We start from the raw sequence: 17370 nt of genomic DNA on the forward strand, positions 1-17370 counted from the left end.
ACGTGAACTTGTCCACCCCTTCATATGCATGCTGTCCTATGTATATATTCTGCAGCCGTACCTGATCGTGTGTGCTGACCATATACTTAGTTCTTTTGTACATACTTTTAATAATAAAATAATTTTTGGTGGTTAAATTTATTTCTTTGCCCTCTCGCGTTCCTGTCCCGGTTTAGAGTTTCATAATTATAATAAGCCTACTAATTGTCATTGCAGCGCTTCTCAAATACCGTAGTTAATTTGTGCCAGGCAAACACTGTGTATTTTCCATACCACTGGCGAAGGGTGGTGGTAGGCTGTTAAGATCCGCCATAAATAGTGCACACTAAACTTTGTCAGCCATACATATTTGTTTTTATTGAAATAAGACTACAATTTACACATGGTGTTGGTTAGTTTTTAAAATTCAATTAAACCCTGCGAAATCAAGCCATAATAGATAATAGTCAAAAATACTCGTCAATCTATAAAACAGCTAAGATTATTCAATTAAATCATACATAGCTTTGGATATTTTATAGATAGAATAATATTAGTATACAGGTATATCGAGGTATTCTGTTAAGATCCGCCATAAACAGTGCACAAGAAACTTTGTTAGTCATACATATTATTTGTTCTTATTGAAAAAAGACTACAATTTACAGATGTTGGTTAGTTTTTAAAAATCAATTAAACCCTGCCTAAACCAAACCATAATAGTTTAGGTATGCTATGGGCGATCCAACAAAAATAATGCACACTTTTTCGGTCATATTTATTTGTTTTCGTTGAATTAAGAATACATATTACGCATAGGTATTGTTGGTTCATTTTTTGAAATCTAAACCAAACTATAATAGATAAAAAAATATTGTTCTATCTATAAAATATACAAAGTTATGTATGATTTAATTGCATAATTTTAAATATTTTATAGACACGAAAAAATTGGCGTAATTTTCAATTAATTACCTATATACGTATAAACTCCTTACAAAATATTAATTAACATTCATGTGTCTACTGTAGCTTTCAACCCCGCGATTTCTAAGTGAATCTTTATATGAGCTTTGAGGAAGGGAGATATTTCCGTATATAAATGCCATAATATAACTTCTCAGCATCAATCTATTTTATGGAAAATATACATTTAGGTATCATTCAATAAAGACAAAAGTGATGAGGAACTGTTTTTCGGACCCTGCGATTATCTGTATTTCTGGCACCCAACTCGAGCAAGTCAGCAGCTACGTCTATCTCGGACAGCAGGTGTCCATAGACGGAAGCATGCACGAAAGCTGGGATGGAGTGCTTTAGGACGTCTAAATAGTATCTTCAAGAGTGACCTACCATTATGTCTTAAGCGTAGGGTGTTCAACCAATGTGTGCTACCCGTGCTCACGTATGGCTGCGAGACGTGGACCCGCAACATGAGAGATGTCCAAAGGCTAAGGGTCACACAGTGAGGCATGGAGAGGTGCATGTTGGGCATCACGCGAAAGGACCGTAAGAGAAACGAATGGGTTAGGAAGCAGACAAGAGTACCCGATGTAATAGACGTTGCCAAACAGCTGAAATGGAGATGGGCGGGGCACATTGCTCGCCGAAAGGACGGCCGCTGGACAAATGCCATCATCCAATGGTACCCAAGGGGTACGAAACGGCCACAGGGTCGCCCTAAAAGCCGCTGGATTGACGAACTGGTAAAGTTCGGCGGAAATACGTGGCAGCGAACGACACAGGACCGAGAGAGTTGGAGAAAGCTTGGGGAGGCCTTCATCCAGCAGTGGATTGACCCCGGCTGATGATGATACCAATTGACTCATTTCTACTCGTTTAAACATGATGTATAAATAAATGAACATAAACCACTAGTTTGGCAGAATACCCACCCATCAAGTGCTTTGCGTCTTGCCAGAGCGCCTACCTTATTTTCGCAACATGCTAAAAATAAACGAAGATAATGCAATGCCTAAGTTCTATTATTTTGAAAAGTAAATAGACAACACCCATATGTTTTTTTTAATATTTTATGAGGAAACCATCTGCAAGGAATCTATTAGTGAAGGTCATCGCGTCATTACCAAAAAAGTTTTTTGAAAATCATTATAATTCGACCAAATGTTTGAAGTACCGGACCGCCCCCAATTTTTAATAAAATAAAATAACTTTAAGTATTTGGATATACGGGAAATAGGTGTAGAAAGTATTTTTTGACTATTATTAATTTGGCTTGGTTTAGCAGGGTTTAATTGAATTTCAAAAACTAACACCGTATGTAAATAATTGTAGTCTTATTTCAATGAAAACAAATACGTGTGACTGACAAAGTTTAGTGTGCACTATTTATGTCATATCTTAACAACCTAACTCCACCCTTCCCCACTGGAATTGATTGTATCCAATACTACAATACAATATAAACCGTTACATACAAAATATAATCTCATATCTACTAAATACAATCTATTCTTCCGGGCAGGTTTCAACTATCGTTATCATTGCTGCGCAGCTGTTTGAAAAATAATTATAAAAATGCCCGGTAAACCAATAATTTTATCGGCCAACCACATTTTATTTAATTAAAAATCCTACAATTAAATGATTCCGTAATCATTTGTATACTTAGTCATTTGATTCCAGAATGAAAATGACATATTTAAACCTTACAAATTTTCACTACTAAATAACTGTCTGCTTCGGTGACAAGTCTTATTATCATTTTTAAAAGAATTGACATTATAATAATATGTTATTTTAATTAAAATAAAACAAGAACAAATAATTGTTCTATAATAGATACCTGAAAGCAATGTGTATGTTTAACATTTTGTAAGAGTAAGGAGTATGTGCATATTCAAAACATAACCTTAAATAATGTTTTATTAACTATAGAGTGTCAAATAAACTAAATAATTTCCTAATTGCAGATTTTTTGGATACAAATTAATGGTAAGTAAATAATTTTTGGTTTATGGTGTAAAAATTTACGTCAGGGGTTAAAAGTAAATTTTAAAAATTACCTCATTAAATCAATAGATATGATAACAATCTCTCAGAATATATATACAAAAATAAAAGGTTCTTGTTGGTTTAAGTGCTCGGCCGTAGTGGTGTGGCGAGCGCGGCGCGGCGGCGTCTTCCGAAACTCAAACGTATAACCGTGTGTGAAATGTTCGTAGACAGTGTCTTTTTTGGGGCATAATACACACGGTTATACGTATGAGTTTCGCAAGACGCCGCCGCGCCCGCCAAACCACTACGGCCGAGCACTTAGGCCATCCTCCCACGGCGCAACTTATGTCCGTCGAAACTGAAACTAAAATTCCAGCCAGTATCTAGCTAATGTATTTCAATGGCGGCTCGCTGACGGCAAGACTGGAATCTCTCAGCTTCAAAACGGTCGCGAAGAGATGCGACATGCTAGTCGCGCGGTCTCTGAAGTTTCCAGTCACCGTAAAACAGTAGTACCAACATCATTAGATTTCGGTGAAAAATTATATTTTCTTAGCAAAATTGGTAGCACTTCGTAAAGCCGCTGGCATCATATGGTAAAAACCAAAACAACCAGAGACGTCAAAAGTAAATATTAATCGGAAAATTAAAATAACATAATTGTAAACGCTGCAGCGCGCGTATTGTCAGTTTTTGTACAACACAGCTGACAGTCCAGTTTGATAGTTTGAGGTTATGTGATTATTATTTCAAGTGGGTTTCAGTAGCGCCGTGTGCGAAGCATCACATAGGTCAGTTTATGAGTTCCTTCACAAACCAGTTCCATCAGATTTCAGTTGCGCCGTGGGAGGATGGCCTTAGGGAAGCCAGCGGCAAACAAATTTTGAAAATAGCCGATATACTGGATTATTTGTAAGGTTCGGTTAGGTTAAGTTAGGTTAGGTTTGCATTCTTGAATTCATGAATTTGCCATAATCGGCTATGAAAATTGGCACGGTTCCCGCCTGGCTTCCCACTTGTATCAAATAAAGATGAAGTCGCTGTCTGTGATTTTGAAATATTTGACGTTTTTGGACTATTTCTATGATACCGGAGCAAAAAACATAGGTACTATTCGGTTATCAGGAATACAGCGGAAAACAAATTTTGAAAATAGCCGATAAACTGGATTATTTGTTAGGTTAACCCAGTGGTCGGCAAATCGCGGCTCGCGAGCCACATGCGGCTCTTTGGGTATTGGCGTGCGGCTCTTTGCCAAATTCCCAATTCACAATTTTTATTTTTTATCATTGATTTGTACATTTATTATATTATATATAATGACATCGCGAAACTAATTTTTCCTGCGTGATGGTTGATGCAAAAAGGTATGATTGTTGTTGTTTTAAATCCGCCCATTGCAAAAGTGGACAAATTAAATTTTTCTCCATTTGATATTTCAACAATAAAAACATATATTTTAGTTAGTTTTATTCGGGAAATCTTCTTCGCTTAATAAATAAACAATTATAAAATGTAATTAATTCATTTAAATAAATCATATTTATAAAAATATATGTAGGTATGGCTCTCGAATTTTTTTTAACCGTTGTGCCACTCATATTTGGCTCTTTTGGTCCAAAAGTTTGCCGACTCCTGGGTTAACCTAACCAAACCTAACCTAACCTAAACTAAACTAACTAACAAATAACCTAACTAACAAATAATCCAGTATATCGGGTATTTTCAAAATGTGTTTTCCGCTGTATTCCTGATAACCGAACAGTACCAAAACATACCATCCTAAGAAGATCATATGAGTCTCCACAGGCTGGAGATTGTAATAACAGTAATAACAAATACATTTTAATAAACCATTTCTTTTTATTCAACAAATAAGACACAAGATTTGAGAACGTATCATTTTATGATATAGAATGTTACATATTGAATATACATAATTTGAAAACATCTCATGCATATACACACTAGAAAAAATCATCGAGAAGTCGAGATTGGTGGTTGCTTCTATGGACGGAGGGGCGAGATTTTATTGCGGCGTAAACCGTCGGTACAAGAGTATGTTACAATAGTCATGATACTGTTCCGAGGTCCGAGGTTCGGTGGATGAGATGCTGTTCGCAACTATATAGAGACTGAGACACTGACAGTCCGAGAAGTTATAACAGAGTGACATTCATAATCAATTGTGATCTGCTATTTATCGACGTACTCACAATCAAAATACCTTAAAAATAATATTTAGGAAATAACTATTATAATTGAGTCAGCTATTTTATATTGACTCTGCAATAATTGGACACTGACTAGTATGGTTGAGAAAGTTTAGTGTGCACTAGAGGTGGGAAAACTGGTCGATTTTGAAGACTAAGTTTACTTACTACCGGTATAAAAAAATACTTAGTATCAAAACTTGTTCCAAAATACTTAACAAGTATTTGGAATACTATATAGAGCGTTTGGCGTGCGTGTGCGACATAAGTCTCATACTAAACTGGAACTAAAACTTAACTCCATATTAGTATTTGAAATATCGGCTTCAATAGAATCGCTAAAAATACACTGAGCTGGGCTTTTCGAAATGTCCCATTTATTATAAAATTTTAAACACATTTTAAATTTATGAGTTGTTTTTATGTTATGTTATAATATTCTTGTTAATATAACATGAATAACAGATTTTTTTTATTGTAAACTGCGTCACCTCAGTCACTCACCACATTTTCAAGAGAATAATATGCTGCTATAGAAAATGTATGACCTCTTGTTCATACATAAGATGATGTCATTCGCATGCATAGACTAATAAATTTAAATATAATAATTGTATTCGAGTTCTATCTCGCGCATTTAATGTCAATAGTATTGAAAGTCTACCAACTATCCAGCGACTCGCGATGATATCATCACAAGTATTTTGGAACAAGTTTATTGGGCCATACGTACTGATTATGGGTAGTTTCATCCGATACTTAAGTACACAAACTGGTGACGGTATTTCCAACTCACCTCTAGTGTGCACTATTTATGTCGGAACAGCCTACATCCACCCCTCGCCACTGCAAAATATATACACAAAAATCGTACATAGTCCACTGTCAGTTTTGACAACCATGAAGTTTAACTGCACACTAATAATATAAATTTGTGATTTTTTTAAATTTATGTCTGTATTTGTTTAAAATCGAAAGATGCCTGTCATTTGTTTTGAATTGACAACAAATAAATATACTTCATTAATTTCTTTCCTACAGATCTCCAACAAGATGCCTGCCAAGCAGTTTGCAGCATTCAAACAAATTGAAAAAGTTCTCTTCCAGGGATTGTTATTAAAATTTTTGGAATTGGTAACTATATTCATTTTTTTTAATATATTTCTATAACTAAAATATTATACTATGAATGGATTCGATTACATTTGATCAGTCCTGTTTCTATATATCGTCACCGTAGATGTCAAGAGAGCCAGTCCACAAAATCATAATGCTGAGAAACAGGCGCTCAAAGATTTTGTGTGACAAATAAAAGTAACATTTTTTTATTGAATTTTTTTGTTTTTAAAGATATAACGGTGAAACTTTGAACATATATCATATACTTTGTGGTGTTACCTTTTTATTATTTTGTACAAATAACTAAAAAAAATAGTATCTTAGAAGTTATGTGTGTTATATCTCTTGACCACTGAATATTGAAATGAACAAAAAATGTAGTCAAAAGAGTTTTCTGGTTTAAATACATTGACCACTGCATCTTTGATGATTTTAAAATGCTTTTGTGTACTTTACTCATTTATGCCAAATGTGGCTTGGCTCCCTTGACATCTACGGCGACGATATATGATATTAATACTTATATTGCAATAACAACTTCTGCGAGGCTATTCTAACATATCACATAACATCCAAAAAGAGCTAAATATGATAAATATATCACATTTATACTTTATGTATTCGGGCAGTTAACCATTATAATAAGTTAACCGTCTGAACTGTCAAAAACTGCTATCTTTTAACAGCCCCTCTCTTGGTTGTGTAAACTATTAGAGCGAAATAGAGTACGTCAATTACATATTGAGAATTGAGATCTGACTGTTTTGAAAAAAAATTACGGCACGGCCGCCACCTTAATTTATAGATCACTGCGAGCTGTCAAATATCGAGTGACTAGTAATATAATATTTGTTTTACTACGTGCTGCAATGACATGACTAATAAACTTGTAGGTTATGTTATGTTTGACGTGATATGATATATGATTGTATTTATAATTTACCTACTCATCTACATATTTTCTTCTGTCTTTCCCGTGAATTCCAGTGTTTAGTGTTGAAGTTAAGTGTTTTATTTAGACATGAATTTGATTTCAATGCTATACAGCCATCTGTTTTCGATACAACAGCTCACGATAAGCTGTGATACAGCGAACGGCGTATGTAAAACTTTCCGGACAAGGATAATTCTAAACATACCACATTATCATGAAGTTTGATTGTTAAAACCAAAGTGTAAGCGGCGCCGTGTGAGAGAGACAAATTGCAGTCAAGAAATAGTAATCGTAACAATAATCACATTCACCCTGCCTAATTGCTGCATGCTAGAAAAAATCACATCTGTGCGAGTTCAAGGTTATATTAATCCACTACAGCCTCAGCAACCATTTGTCTATTTCAATTTCACCGTGTAATGAAAAAGTTTGATAACCCCTGATTTAAATAGTAATTAAAATTTCTTGTCCAGTTATTTCTAGTAGCTTGCGCGTGCATACATTTAGAGGAATCAGGAATGATGAGTATTTCGAGTGGGACTAAGACATTCCTCATCATCATTTACTCATCCTTCATCATCATCACCGTTATATGTGTCATCACGGTGCACCACAAACTGCCTGAATTACTTGTAAGTATCAAAATAATTAATAAGTATTTACTTCCTCGAACCACTTCTTCCACCTGTCCATAACGAGAGAGACTTCTCTCCAATTCATTGCATGAAGAGAACTCCAGTTATCGATTCTTAAAGCAGGAAACCCATTATGATAAACCAGCATGGCACGATATTTTTTATGAACTTCTTAATTTTCTTGACATGTGAAAGAAATATAGACTGGATACTCGCGGAGAAGCATTCAGGCTACTCCAAGGGCCTGAACTGAAGTGAGCCAAGCAATCTATATGTGTTACGTTTCATTCAATTCCAATACAAAATATTTTTTTTATATACTTAACTTTACAAACTACAAACTCAAAACGTTCGACATGATATAAAAAAAAAAACAAAAAATAACTAAGTAACGGTATATGCAAAATAATTTAAAAAACTATTTTAAGAATATGAAAAATAACATTCACTTAAACTCGTTCTTACTCAAATGGAATATATCCATATCTGAAGTGATTTGCTTGAACACAGTTATCGTCCGCCCAATTCATATTACCAACGGCAGATGAGTACTGCGCCATGATAGAGTGATGTATCCAATTTCTATAATTGTTATCAGGGACACACGTGTCAAAACTACATGGCTGGTGCCACGCTGTTTGAAGTTCTGAGTTTGTCAAGCATCTTATTGGAAATTCACAGATATAGAGGCAAAACCATACATATAGCGAGATACCAAACTCGTTTTGGCAAGTGACATGCTATAAAAATTTGACTATAATACTGGCATGTGTAAATAGGCCAAATAAGTAATAAGCATTAGTGTTCAGTAGAGGTGAGTTAGAAATACCGTCACCAGTTTGCATAGTCAAGTCTCGGCATGTACTACCCATACTCGGTACGTGTGGCCTAATATACTTGTTACAAAATACTTAGAAGTTCGAACGCATGCTACGAGTATGAGATCTAGCCGTCCTCGATACTAGCGAGTCCGCTAGCTAGTTGGTACTGTTGCTACCTACGACATCATCGCCACGGACGCTGGGACTCGCTTATGTAAAAACTATAGGTGATAAATTTTGTGTAATTATTGGACCACATTCCCAGCTCATAAATTTAAAATGTGTTTAAAATCGACTCAGCGCTCAGTGTATTTTTTAGCGATTCTATTAAAGCCGATATTTCAAATCGTCATTCTCTCTCTTTCTCCCCAATTGTAAATTTGGTATAGTAAAGGACAGAAATGGTGACTATACTGTAATAATATGGAGTTAGTTTTAGTTCCAGTTGAATATGTATTACTAGTAAGTATTTTGGAACAAGTTTCGATACCAAGTATTTTTTTATACTGATAGTAAGTATACTTAGTCTTCAAAATCAACCAGTTTTCCCACCTCTAGTGTTCAGCCTGTTACCACATGTCGGTATTAGTGTGAGGACTTAGTACTAATGATTAGTACAAAGCCCGTGCAAACAATTCCTTACTTAATTACTGCATCTAACTATTTTATGTTACAGATACTAATTATGCACTCTGTCGGGAGTGTTTTAACAGCAGCTTGTGGTGGCGTTGTGTTCAACTTGTGGCTGTTCCCGCAATCTGACCTAGTGGACGATTCTCATTACCTTCTTCTGCTGCAGTCCATACTCAGTTTTCTTATCGCTATCATGTTCTTCGTAGACTTCACATACATACTACTTAAGCGCCATCAAGTCGTATACATAAGATCTACCGACTTCTCAACATTGGAAAGAAGGTACAATTCAACGACGATAATTGAAGACTTTGTGTGATAATTGACGAACTGAGGATTAAAGGAATCCATGTACATAGGGTTCGTCCATATATGATGTCACATTCTAAGATAATGGGGGGTCTGATATAATTTATAGCATCTCGCTTCAAAGCAGTCCGCTACGGGTCACGGTACAGGCAAGATGCATTTTACACAGTAATGCACACAAGTCCAAATTAACATTACATATAAAACAACAAATGATTATTATAATTGTCAAATAAGGTTACATGTAAATTGTACGTAAAACATTTCAATGTGGCACAGTTCGCCGTGAGCTTTCTTATCGGAAAGATATAATCGTATACTATACAGTCTCCAATTTTATTAGATTCAATATGAACATTAATTCAATTTTCATAGCTGATTTTGGCAAAATTCATGAATTCAAGAATAAAAACCTATCCTAACCTAACCTAACAAATAATCCAGTATTTCGGCTATTTTCAAAATTTGTTTGCTGCTGGCTACCGTGTTATATTTAGACATGAATTTTATGTCAGTACTATACGACCCAAAGAGGTTGGACGGTCTTTAATATACGGCCATATATTTCCGATACAAAATTTCACGGTGAAGTGTGATACGGCGAACTGCATACGTACAAGTCTCTGGACACGGTCAAATATGTATACAGTATTATTATAAGATTTTCATTTATCAATTTCCTAACCTCATTATACGAAATTGAATAATATGTTTCAACATTATGTCACATATAAATACTATCTCAATGTTATGATCTCATTTTATTAGGCATTTCACTATGAGGGGGGTGCTGTAGCATCCCACTTCAAATGTGATGATTTATGATGAAAGGAATAGTGAGGGTTTTATTAAATGTTGCAACCTTACAAAACCAAAAAGATTAAATTTTTTTCTAATACAAAAAAAAATAAAACCGAAATAAAACCAGTCGAAAATTAAACTAGGAAAGGACATCTAAAACTTTTGGTTGAGTATATTTATTATTTGGTCGCTCGTTAAGAGAAGTACTACCGAATACTGGCTGAAGACGTTTTTAAAACCATAGCACTAGTGACTAGAAGAATGGAAGAAACAATGTCCACATATAATCCATCTGGAAGAAGATTATATGAAGAATGATCGATGTATTGATACTGATTTTGACGAAAGTTTAATTTTCAGTGTAGATTTCAGTTGTTGTAAACTGATGATTTCACTTGTACTCAAAATTCGGCCCCTTACAGTCAAAGAAACCTATCTTAATTGTTAACAATTTAGAGTTACGTATGGTACTGGACATTAAATGACATGTTATGTTAAGTAACAAAGAAACAAAAAATTCAATGGATAAAAGATAATTCAATACATATCTCCTGCAAACACTTCCTTGTTAACGTCTGTGGAATGTAAATTTACTTGTGTTAGGGGTCTCCTGTAAAGTAGAGAAAAATTAAATACGTTTCTTTGACTCTAAGGAGCCGAATTGTTACTTACTGACTGTTATTACCTGCAGCTAAGGGTGGAGGTAGGCTGTTAAGATCCGCCATAAATAGTCCACATTAACAGATATACGTATTCGTTTTTATTGAACTAAGAGTACAATTTACAGATGGTGTTAATTAGTTTTTGAAAATCAATTAAACCCTACCTTGACCAAACCATAATTGTTTTGGTATACTTTGGGCGATACGACAAAATTGTGCACACTTTTTTATTCATACTTATTTGATTCCGTTGGATTAAGAATACAGTCGAACTTGGTTATTACGAACACAGAAATAGCGAGATCTCGGATGTAATGAAAAAACATTCGTTGAAATTTTTGTTTATGATTTTCTCCATACATTATTCACTTTTATAACGAGCTACTTCTCGGGTATACCGAGCAAAACTGTTAATGTGTCGATCGTTTAAAAACAACATTTTCGACCCGAAGCAATAAAATCCGACCGGGTAGTTAAATAGACCGATGCCGCCGGGATCGGATTACGTTTATGACACTAGTTAAGTGTCTAAGTACCTAATTGCTGTTTTCGCCGACAACATTGAAAAAGTATCCACGCATATAGTTGAAATTGCATGTAAAAAAAATAAACAACTTCTTTTGTAGTTTATGAATGCCATGCTTGTTTCGGGGAGTTTTACGATGGTTTTCTGATTTTTTATATTCTATGCTTAAATAGAATGTGGCGTGAAAAATGTTAAAAAAATATAACGAGTAATGCTTATAAGAAGCAAATTCAGTCAGTCCCATCTTCCTCGTAATAACTAAGTTCGACTGTACATATTACACATATTGTTGGTCCATTTATTTAAAATCATTAAGCCCCACCTAAATCAAACTATAATAGACAAAAATATTATTCTATCTATAAAACATCCAAAGTTATGTATGATTCAATTGCATAATTTTCGATATTTTATAGATAGACGAGTATTTCTTGGCTATTATTTATTATGGCTTGGTTTCGTAGGGTTTAATTGAATTTTAAAAACTAACCAAACACCTTCTGTATATTGTAGTCTTATTTCAATGAAAACAAATCCGTATGACTGATAAAGTTTAGTGTGCACTATTTATGGCGGAACTTAGCAGCCTATCTCCACGCTTCGCCACTGGTAATAATTACTATTTTGTAATATTCTTATTTAATAAATCTGTTTCAGTATGATGTAGTTATAACGATGTCTTGCCTTCAAAGAGTAAGTCATCATTGTATGTACGTATGTATAATTATTTGTATGTAAATACTGTTTTTTATATTATTTTTATAATTCCCAGAACCTAATTAATAATACTTATTATGTAATGCTAAACGATTGGTAATAAATATATTATTAGGAATTTAAAAATATATTTCATTAGGAATTTTTCCCTACACTAATGGTAACACTGACAATATTTTTACTTGACATGCGGCGACATCTGCTTTACGCCTTAATACGGTGGCCAACCCTATTTTTTCACTGCGCTCATGGAGACGTTCATAGAAACGAAAATCATACAAGGTCCACCTTCACTTTGGGCAAACCATATATAAAGTCTCACTGGCAAGAAACAAGGCGATACCTCATTGACTGCATACCGTTTAATACCAATACGCCGACCATTGAACGGCTCCGAATGCTTTATGAACTATCAGAAAATATGTTTGTATAAAATCTATGTGAATTTAGCTACAGGTCTATCCTATATGGTGAGTAAATCAATGTGTGGGCCTTCTACAGCTACAAGTCACGTGATTCATTGCTTTTGGTGCGATGACAATGACATTAAAATTACGTAAGTATAGGAAATGCAAGAACCAAACTAAAATGTATTGAGAAACGACAATAAAGACTTTTCTATCATTAGCAACCACACATCTCGACGAGTGATCTTTCCCGTTGATAGGCACTATCAAGCATTCAAGTTCTTATTTTCAAATTTCTTAATCAGGAATCATGAGTAGCTCTTTCATGCATTGACCCATATATAAAAAAGAAACGCTTTCTTGAACAAGTGCAGTTGCTAAGCGTAATTTAATATATTGATATTGAATAATTTAATGTATTCATGAATGGATTTAGAGTACGCAGATGACGCAGTCGTTTGTGACCCAACGATCAAACTGTTGGAGGTAACCCTAAAGCTCACCATGAACTCAAATCTTGTAGGTCTTCATATGAATGCGGCGAAGACCCAATCTATGTGCAGTGCTGCAGGCATTGACGCCGACATTCCTATGCAGGTTTCCGGTCTGCCCATCGAGCTAGTGACCAGGTTCAAATACTTAGGTGCCAGAGTTGTCGACGATGGTGGTATTTCAAGTGAACTTGCATCCGTGAATCCGCATGGGTATGGCAGGCTGCATTCAGCCAACATGGAATCGCATGGAGGTCAAGGCTGTATTGTGTGAGGACCAAATGTCGGTTGTTCAACGCCTGTGTGATACCTGTGCTCCCGTATGGTATCACGTGGTATCTTACTAAACTTGAAAGGTCTTGGCTTTTGAGATTTGAGAATCGATGTCTCCACCAAATCTTAGGGGTATACTGGTACTTCCCCGTTACAAATACTCGAGTTCGTGAGCGGACATGGCGGCTATCGGTAATTGAAGTGATCACAAAGGGACGCTTCACGTGGTTGGGACATGTGATCTGGATACTGCACGAGAATGCGACATTCCGTACCCTTGCGGCACAACCTCAAAGGTTCTGTCGCTGTAACCGGCCCTCACGCACTTTGCAGCGGTGCTACAAAAGCGATTTATGGACTGCGGGTCTGACATGGTGGGAGGCACGAGAGTTGGCGATGAATTATACCACGATGATATTGTGATATGGGTAGTGTGGCGAGATGCAAAAAATGTTGGAAAACACCGAGTGGTAAGTATGCCACAGATGCCAGCATGAGCTTTTATAAAAAAAAAATTACGAAAACAGTTTATTCCATGTAGACAATTATATTAAATACCTTTTTCTGTTGGCGCAGATGCTTTTCTATTCAATAACTGTTATTAAAAATTTATAAAATTTATAAAATAAATTTATAAAATAATCGACATGGTCGAAAAAAAAAAAAAAAAACTTTTTTAATAGTACGCGAACCAAAATGTACTATAATTGAACGTAGTAGCAGAATGTAGCCAGTCCACAATAATGTCGAGCTGAGATAATGGCACTTTAGCAACAACATGATATTAAAAATGTATGTAAAATAGAAAATTGTAAACAGTATTTAATTTCAAGAGTAATTTGTTTGCGACTTGGCTATTTTCAGCAGAACGTAGAGAAAAAATCTCGCATCTGATCTATATCATATCTATTTTTTTTATTTTTTTGTGGACTGGCTACTTTCTGCATAACTATGTCCAATAATAGTTCGGTTGGCAACACTGCGCTCACTGACAGGACAGATGACTGCGAGCGGTGGCGGAGAACCAGTAAAATGACCCCCGAAATACGTAATCGAAATAAACATTTAAATAACTAGGAATGTCGGTATTTTGAAAAATCATAACCTCTAAATGTTCACAAACCTTTTGCGCGATAGACAGGTTGAGCCACAGCTTCCTCCATGTTGAGAACTTCTTCTGCTCGCTAAAGTTGTACAGCATTCCCTTGGAAGCATATCTGGTGCTGAGTGGCGACCGATAGACGGTATATTCGTTTTGTTCCGCAGCTTGCTCTGACATTATGCCGGTTGCAAAATAACAACAATTCTAACACAATATGGTATCACTTATAATATTTACGGGGATGTTTCTCCTATGACAAACGTTTGGACGTGCAGAAGCAGTTATTAAATGTTGAACAGTGAGCGTATCAATCAATATTATTTATTAAATTGAAAACATCTCTTGTGACATCTGATTTTTGACATTTGACCTTAGTGTTGGCAGTTAATAAAATGATTACAAGTAATAAAAATACTGGAAATATTAAACTCAACATAGGTATACTTGTACATCAATAATACAGTCGATTAAAAAAATATTATGATGAAAGTGTTGAGTATATAAGTAAAAAAACTACATTCAAGCAGTTTTCAGGTCATCACATACATGTGTGAAAAAATTTCAAGCATGAAACTGATCTGAATGAAATAAGCCTTGTATAATAATAATATGTAACACTGGATTACACCATTCCATGAACATTACTACTTGCTGTGTATAAACAGTATAAACATTGTTAGAATGTATTTTCATAGTACTTAACTTATCTAATTTGAATATGATACAATATTAATATAATAATATACAAATACGTTAATTTTTCATACATTTTTATTTATGGATCAAAACAAGTTTGTTTGTCACACCTGAAAGCCAGTAATCACACACATATTCTTAATCTATCACCACCCCTGAACATGATGAAACACTGGTAAGAACTCATAATAATTATTTCCTTGTATAAGAATTAATTATTACGCCCACGGTGGAGGAGTGGTAACGTGTCCGCTTACGGCGTTGTGAATCTCTGTTTTGAATCACGGGTCTGATAAATTCGCATGTTGTTTTTCGGTGTGTGTGGATCCAGAGCATGAGCTAACATCCATTTGTCGTAAAAAAAATCATTAAGAAATCTCAATAAAACAGGCAAATACCTACCGACGTGTTCCAATCGCCGCCTGCTTATCTTACGCCTCCCAATGTGGCCAGTAAATGTTTATCTAGACATGCTCATTGTGAAACCACGGTTCTGTTTGTTGACGGGTTTGGTATCTGGTAACACGCTGTGTTTCACCTGCTGTGTAGAATAGGCCGTATAGAATAGACCATGTTGATTTTTATAACATCAAGTAGTGGAATATTTGACATTAGTCTTTCAGAGCTGTGGACGATCAAAAAACGACCAACCTCGACTTTTTAAATGCAATTTATTAAATATTGTAGTGGCATGCTTCGAAAAGAGACCAATAGATGGCGCTGCCCATTGACTGGACGCCGCAAGCGCTATGTAGACGGATAAGGATTTAAATCTATGTTGACTCCTTAATTTTTATCTCTCACAGTCTTACAGCCAGTCAGCTTAATCTGATTAGCTCTGACCCTTTTGATCATACAGGTCGTCTATTTAGCGACTTAAGCGTCGGCCTATAGCGTCGTGGGCCCAGGTTCAAATCATGGGTCTGGCAAGTACACGTATTGTTTTTCAATTTGTGAATGGCAGTGATATCAAACATGTCGTAGAAATTTGGATCAAATTATCACCGCGATTCAGAAAAAGCCACATATGTAGGAAGTCGAACGATAACGAGGCTACAGAGTCCCAGCTAAAGGTTGCATCTAAGAGTGAAAATTTGACCTTGTCATCGCAGCTGTTATAACGACTGAGTAACTGACATGACCATACAGTGCGAGGCAATGTACATGATACAATATCTCCAACTGAACAAACAAATTCTGACATCGAAATTTTGAATAACAAAGCAAAAATGTATTATTCAAACTAAATTATATAGTAAAAACAATATTTTTATTTTGATTTTACAACCAATAAGAGCACTTATATCTTATATGAAATTAGATTTTATGAAAAATAGAATTTTCTTAAAAATGTTGTCCGGGTCTGATGAAGGACTTAAGGCTATGCCTCAGCTGAGGCATGGTCTAAAAAGATCGTAACTATGCGACGTGGGGATTGTGCCAATGACGCGTGCCAAACGGAACATAATTTGTCATAAAAATTCAACATGTGTCCATTTAGTGTTATGTTTATTGTTATATTAATAATAATAATAATGTATTCATTGACATGTTACTTTTTCGAGTACAGGCATAACGTTTTTTAGTTATCTTTACACGATATAAGAATATATTCTTACAACGCCATCACAAAAAAATCGTCATGCTCCTACCTCGAATGCCGCTCGGCGATTGGCGACGAATACGAAATTTCGTCCCACCTATTGTTGAAAATTATTTTCCGTTTCACTTATGTATGCTCTTAAATACTTCCTAGTAAAGTCATCATATCACCTGTGATTACTATTGGAAAAATATATGGATGCCTGTACATTTACAATAGTGTAATTTAGGAAAGGTCAGTACAGTAGAATCTCGATTAACGGGATGACGATAGTCCGGATAGCGATAAATGGGGATTTTTATTCAGTGATTTTCACCAATTGAATATTTTAAATTGTACAGTTTTATTATAATCACACCAATCTCTGTGCCTTACAGCTAAAAGTGCGGAAGTCACATTTTTGAGTTAAGTATGCAGATTTAAATGTGTATTCACATTCTCTTACTGCTAAAAATTTGGGAGTCCAATGTCAGATGGTTTTCAAAATATTT

The 17370-nt window shown here is 35.2% G+C and overlaps 2 protein-coding genes across 2 annotated transcripts in view; one reads left to right on the forward strand and one right to left on the reverse strand.

The window, feature by feature from the left end:
* Positions 1–14956, reverse strand: part of Adsl (adenylosuccinate lyase) — a 137277-nt gene extending 122321 nt beyond the window's left edge. Inside the window, exon 1 of the mRNA XM_085949814.1 lies at positions 14602–14956. Coding sequence (XP_085805940.1) covers positions 14602–14757 — 156 coding nt within the window. The 5' untranslated portion in view covers positions 14758–14956. The remainder of the gene's footprint in view (positions 1–14601) is intronic.
* On the forward strand, positions 2431–10494 carry LOC147070320 (uncharacterized). The gene is made up of 4 exons (XM_085949817.1): positions 2431–2934; positions 6192–6284; positions 7677–7835; positions 9336–10494. The coding sequence occupies exons 1-4, from the start codon at positions 2932–2934 to the stop codon at positions 9609–9611; spliced, it is 531 nt and encodes a 176-aa protein (XP_085805943.1). The 5' UTR covers positions 2431–2931; the 3' UTR covers positions 9612–10494.
* Positions 14957–17370: the final 2414 nt, after the last annotated feature.

The sequence above is a fragment of the Rhyacophila brunnea genome, unplaced genomic scaffold (genome assembly GCF_057557595.1).
Source record: "Rhyacophila brunnea isolate RB1 unplaced genomic scaffold, BYU_Rbru_1.0 scaffold_22, whole genome shotgun sequence".
NCBI classification, from domain to species: Eukaryota; Metazoa; Arthropoda; class Insecta; order Trichoptera; family Rhyacophilidae; genus Rhyacophila; species Rhyacophila brunnea.

Excerpts from the sequence above, each read along its gene's own strand:
- LOC147070320 (XM_085949817.1), top strand. Across the intron at positions 6,285-7,676 it reads TATTAAAATTTTTGGAATTG|TTATTTCTAGTAGCTTGCGC; the intron begins GTAACTATATTC and ends TTTCTTGTCCAG. Across the intron at positions 7,836-9,335 it reads ACAAACTGCCTGAATTACTT|ATACTAATTATGCACTCTGT; the intron begins GTAAGTATCAAA and ends TTTATGTTACAG.